This window comes from Acinonyx jubatus, chromosome E3 (genome assembly GCF_027475565.1).
Source record: "Acinonyx jubatus isolate Ajub_Pintada_27869175 chromosome E3, VMU_Ajub_asm_v1.0, whole genome shotgun sequence".
Taxonomy (NCBI): Eukaryota; Metazoa; Chordata; class Mammalia; order Carnivora; family Felidae; genus Acinonyx; species Acinonyx jubatus.
In genome coordinates, this window is record NC_069398.1 from 4,560,482 (window position 1) to 4,566,481 (window position 6,000).

The following is a 6,000-nucleotide window of genomic DNA, read 5'->3' on the forward strand; positions in this document are numbered from 1 at the left end:
CATACAAATAGCCAACAGGCTCAGTAGAAGATTCTCATCAACAATCACCAACGAAATGTCAATCGACACCCCATGAGACACCCCACATCCATCGGGATGGCTACTATGAAAAAAAAAAAAAACAGAAAATAACAAGTGCTGGTGAAGATGTGGAGAAATTAGTCCTGCCCATCGCTGGCAGGATTGCCAAATGATACAAGTGTTATGGAAAATGGTACGGAAGTTCCCCAAAAAATTACACACAGAATTTCCTCAGGACACAGCAGTTCCACAGCTGGGTATGCACTGGAAGCAGGGTCTGGAAGACATATGTGTGTATCCACGTTCCTGGAGGTACTATTCGCAAGAGCTAAACCCAAGAAGCAAGCCAGGGTCCACCGACAGAAAAACGGAAGGACTCAGTGTGGTATATCACTGCTCAGCCTTTAAAAAGGAAGGAAATTCTGACACCTGCTAAAATATGGACGTACCTCAAGGACATTTATGTTAAGTGAAACGAGCCAGGCACAGATGCTATGATTCCACTTACACGAAGTATCCGAAGTTGTCACATTCACAGGGACTGAAAGAAGAAAGCTGGTTGCCAGGGACTGGGGCGGGGGAAAGGGGGAGGTGTTTAATGGGTACTGAGCTTCAGATCTGCAAGAAAGTTCTGGAAGTGTGCTGCACAACAGCACAAATATATTTAATGCTACTGAATGGTAGGCTTAAAAGTCCTTAAAACTGGTAACTTTCAGGTTGTGGGGTTTTTCCACAATTAAAAAAGAGGAAAGAAAGCAAGCGAGAGAGAGGGGGAAAGGGAAGGGAAGGGGAGGGGAGGGGAGGGGAGGGGAGGGGAGGGGAGGGGAGGGGAGGGGGAAGGAAGAAAAGGGAGACAGAAAGAAAGAAAGAAAAGAAAAGGGAGAAAGAAAGAAAGTAAAGGGAGAAAGAAAGAAAGAAAGAAAGAAAGAAAGAAAGAAAGAAAGAAAGAAAGAAAGAAAGAAAAGGGAGGAAGAAAGAGGAAAAGGAAGCCAGTGAGGAACACAGACACACACACACAGACACACACACACACACACACACACACACACACACACACACACTCAGAGAACTTGGCTAACAGTTCCTCTACCTGCCCAGGTGTGCTGTGGGATCGCATCCTCCCCCGATACAGCCAGGTGCCCCCCCCCAAGACCCCCTTCCACAACACTGCACCTCGATGACCTAGAACTGGGGACAGGCTCAGCACCTGATATCCAGCAGATGTTGGCTAATTATTTGCTCAACAAACTGTATAAAATCCACACGGTGAGGTCAAGCTGGTACAATTATACCCATTTTACAGACAGGTTAAGGAGGCTCAGCGAAACAAGGTGACCTTTCCAAAACCACAAAGACAGCAAGCAGTAAAAGAAGTGACCCCAATATCCCAGACTCCTGCTATAGGGCCCCTTCTGTCACGTCACCTCCCTTCAAAGTCAACCTGGCATCCATTTCAATAGGACATTCCCAAGTGATCCTGCCCTGTACCAGTGACTCTTAACTTCTTTGGATCATGGGCTCATTTGGCAATCTAATAAAAGTCTCAATCCTTTTCCTAAAGCAACACACAGGAAACTTAGACACTAGTTTTCAGAGGGTTTCTGGACCCCGTGAAACCCCTCCATTGACCACATTTAGAACCCCCTTTCCGCCCTGCTATCCAGGAGCTCATTTATCCTCAAGAATTTCCAGCCATCTCCATATCCTTGATCATCAGAGTCAAGGAGAGATGCTATTTTAAATTCGCGTTCCCAGGCCCGTGCCCTGTGGATCTGGTTAAGCAGGTGCAGAGCTGGGCCCAGAAACCTGCATGAGGCACACCAGAGGATTCTGGGATTGGCGGCCCTGAGACACATTTGGGTTCGTGAGTTGTGGCCCCCCTGACCTCTGAATGCTGCCCAGATGATCCCTCCAGCTCCCAGCCTCTCTCCCCAGCTGCCCACGAGACCCGGCTAGTAGACATTCCAGTACAATCCAACAAGGACTTCCTGAACCCAACATCTGTGACCCCAGAAGTGTTCCTTTGCAGGGATCACTAGGCCAGAAACCCGGGCGTCGCCCTTTACTGTCCCTGTCCCCACCCTACATCTTGACCATCACCAAGGATGGCTGATTCTACTGCCTGTGTGCCTCTGGGCACCCCCACTGCCCTCCATCACCCCTGCCAGCACCGCGGTCCAAGCTTCTGCTCCCTGTTTCCACCTTCCTCTACCGTCCATCCTCCGTCCTGCAACTCCGATCCTGTCATCGCCCAGAGCAAAGCTCTACAGTAGTGACCGAACTCTAGAACTGTGCTGTCCAATATGGTAGCTGCATGTGGTTAAAGAAATTTAAACACAATTAGGGGCGCCTGGCTGGCTCAGTTGGTGGAGCATGGGATTCTTGATCTCAGGGTTGTAAGTTCGAGCCCCATGTTGGGTGGAGAGATTACTTAAAACGATACAATCTTTACGGGCACCGGGGCAGCTCAGTGGGCGGAGTGTGACTCTTGATTTCGATTCAGGTCACGATCTCACGGCTTGTGAGTTCCAGCCCCATGTGACGCTCTGCGCTGATGGTGCCGATCCTGCTTGGGATTCTCTCTGCCTCCCTCTCTCTCTACCTGTGCTCACGCTCGCTCTCAAAATAAATTAATAAACAATAAAATAAGATAATAAAATCTTTAAAAAATAAAGTAAAATAAACAAAGTAAGATCAAACGTCCAAAGTTCCGCCCAACGTTCACACTAGCCACATACCAAATGGTCAAGAGCCACAGGGTGGCTGGTGGCTACCATATTGGACAGCACAGATATAGCACATTCCCGTCCCCAGAGAAAGTTCTAGTGGACAGCAGAGCTCTACAACTGTGCTTACGAGCCCTTCGGGGTCTGGCCGCATCCTCTGCTCAGACCCCTTCCGGCGTCCTTGGTCTGGAGTCACAGTGAACCACTGTCAACTCCTGAAACTCATGGTCTCACCTCCAAACCAGGGCGTGTCATAGCCTTCCTGCCTTCCCCGCTTGGCTAACTCCTCCCCACCCTTCAGGTCTCAGCTGCTGCTGCTCCCCTAACCAGGACAATTGCTCAAGCTCTTGCCCACCACGGCATTTAAACACCGAGACACAACAGCCACGGGAACACCTACGCCCATTACCCCCTCACCAGCAATTGTCAGCTAGGGGCAAGTCTGCCCCCAGGGGGACACCTGGCAGTGTCTAGATTCATTACTGGGAAGATAATACTGGCATCCGGTGGGTAGAGGCCAGGAACACCGCTAGTATCCTACAATGCACAGGACAACCCCTACAACAAAGAATCATCCAGCCCAAGATGTCGGCCATGTTGGGGCTGACCATCCCTGCTCCAGACTGGACAACTCCGTAAAGGAAGGGAGTGCGTCCTGTATGCTATGTAGTCCCGGCCACCAGCCCAGAGTTGGCCATATAATGAGTACGGATGCTCTATAAGATTTTCTCCCAGGATTCCAGTTCCCTTACAGTGTCTTTCCTGAAAGACAATTAGTCACGGGTCATTATGGCAGGCTGAAGAATGCCCCTCCCCAAATATCCGGGTCCTAATCCCTGGAACCTGTGGATGTCGCTTGACGTGGCAAAAGGGACCCTGCTTGTGTGATTAAGTGAAGGATCTTGAGATGGAGGGCTTATCCTCGATAATCCGGACGGGCCCCAAATGCATTCACAAGCAACCCTAGCGGAGGAAGACAGGGACGTCTGACACAGAAAGGGCAGCGTGAAATGGAGCGGAGAGAGATTCAGAGATGCTACAGTGCTGGCCTCGCACCCACCGGAAGCTGCAAAAGGCAAGGGCCACATTTTCCCCGACAGCCTCCGGCAGGGTATGGTCCTGCCGACGCCTTTTTTTGGCCTAGTGACACAGATTTTGGACCTCCGGCCTACAGAAGCGTGAGAGAATAAATTTCTGCTGTTTTTAAGTCAACAAGTTTATAGTAATTTGTCGTAGTAGCCCAGTGCAGTCATATTCCAATTTGGGCTTCAGTGGATTTGGATCGAGAACTGAAAAGGAACGGCAGGTAGGCACCAGGCCCCCACCCCGCTGACTCGGAGGGCTGGAAGGAGAGGTGGGAGGAAGGGTGGCTGAGCCATGGGCGTTTCTAGATGTGGCAGCTGCCCGGGTCATCGGCAACCATGTCTGTGGGTCATTCCTCACACCCTAGTCCTGCCACCTTCTGGGAAGATCTCTGGTAGGCAAGTGACTCAACCCAGGATACTATGTCAGTCTGCCTGGTGCTGATGCAGGGGTAAGAATAAAAAGTTAAGCCCCTGTCCCGCTCTCCAGCCTCCTGCCAACCCCTCTCCTTTCCCCACCACCCCCAGACACAGGGGCCTTTCGCCAACCTTCCAACACAGCCCCAGGGCCTTTGCACCTGCTGTTCTTCTGCTTGGAACAGTCTTCCTCCAGAGTCTCCCATGGCTGGCTTCTCAGCATTCAGGTCACAGTTCAGATGCCACCTCCCCAGAGAGGCCCTTCCGGACTGCACGGCCTTCCCTCATCACCTGCTGAGTTTCTTCCCAAATCTTCTCATACTCTGTCATTATCTCATGACCATCTTTATATGCCTGTTCACTGTTACTCCCCCAGCACCCCAGACTTCAGGCCCCAGGAGGGTAGGGACCTTGTCTGATCTGCCCAGGGTATGTCGCTAGTCCTATGCCTGGCACACACTAGGTGCTCAACACATTCTGAATGAATGAATGAATGCATGAATGGGTGTGTGAGTCAATGTAGTTAAGTGAATTTGCAGCTTTGGGTGATGCTTGCCAAAGCCGGGTCCCTAACATACCTAATCTTGGCTTTCCGAAAGGCCAGCTCCTCTTCGTTGCCAAGGTCCAGGGACACGTCCTCAGTATCGTCCACCAGGGCCTGGGGGACACCAAACAGAGGTGGCAGGCAGGCAGGCGGTGCACATCCCCACCCCACCCCCTCGCTGGCAGGGCCCCTCCCCCGCGGCTGCAATCCCAGGCCTTCCACCCTCCTGGGTCCAGGAGGACCACTTGGGGTCCCGCCCAGGACCAGGCCCAGGCCCCGGCCTGCGCATCCCTCCTCCTCGCTTCCCCCAGCGCTCCCGCAGGCTCCGCCTGTCATCTCCCTCACCCTCCTGCCCCCGGCCTCCCCGCGGCCCTACCTGCTTCATCCTCTCCCCAGAGCCCACCTGGAGCCCACAGCCCAGGCTCAAGGACTCCGCCTCTCGCTGCCTTGGGCCCGGTGGGGAGCGGCGGGGGGAGCTTACGCTCCTCGGTGCCGCCTCGGTGCAGGTCGCGGGTGGAGGCGGGGCGCGCAGGGCCCAGAGCGCAGTCGCGGGCTGGGGGAGGTGGGCTCGGCCGACCGGGCGGGGGCGAGGCTGGCGAGGGTCCGGGGGCGGGGCGGGGCGGGGGTCCGGGGGCGGGGCTCACTGCGGACGGCGCCTAGGAAAGAAAGAGCTGTCGCCCAGAGTGGAGGGATGGAGGACCGAGCAGCCGCCTGGAGGGGACGATTCGGGCTCAGAGGCGCATTTGGGGACCACGAACTGATTCTGGGAGGCACAGAGCGGGTGGGCCAGTGAATGAGGCGGAGGTCCCATAACTGTCGTATGGGCTAGCGAACTAGTGAATCGTGAACGAATGCCAGTGATGGGCAGCCTCATTCGGCGTCTGGAGAAGGCCAATGTTTCCCAAACGTCTCTGATCCCAAGAATTCTGCCCCCCCCCCCCGCCCCCTGGGCCCTTATGAAAAGCAGATTTCCAGGCCCAGCCCTGGAGATTGGGAAGGCCTGGAATGCAGACCCTGGAACCTGTCTTTCAACAGGTGAATCTGCTGCAACCAACAACCACTGTTGCGCACAGTGAGATCTTCACTCATCCGGGGGCCAGACACACTGAACACAAAATAAGTATTATTAGCAGTGATGGTAGTGATTCCGGATGTTAAGGCCTCCCCAGGTATCTCCCAGGAAGGAAGGCTGGCCGCCTGAGAGTCTTTC

General features: G+C 53.7%; 1 protein-coding gene across 2 annotated transcripts in view; it reads right to left on the bottom strand.

Annotated features, from left to right (window-relative positions):
- TVP23A (trans-golgi network vesicle protein 23 homolog A) overlaps nucleotides 1–5,417 on the bottom strand; it is a 30,851-nt gene extending 25,434 nt beyond the window's left edge. Inside the window, exons 1-2 of one of the 2 annotated variants that reach the window (XM_027043267.2) lie at nucleotides 5,167–5,415; nucleotides 4,825–4,904 (exon numbers count right to left, since the gene is read on the bottom strand). In XM_027043267.2, coding sequence (XP_026899068.1) covers nucleotides 4,825–4,904; nucleotides 5,167–5,175 — 89 coding nt within the window. In that variant the 5' untranslated portion in view covers nucleotides 5,176–5,415. Of the gene's footprint in view, nucleotides 1–4,824; nucleotides 4,905–5,166 lie in introns of both variants that reach the window. The other variant, XM_053212917.1, reaches the window with a different exon arrangement.
- Between the last annotated feature and the right edge of the window lie 583 nt (nucleotides 5,418–6,000).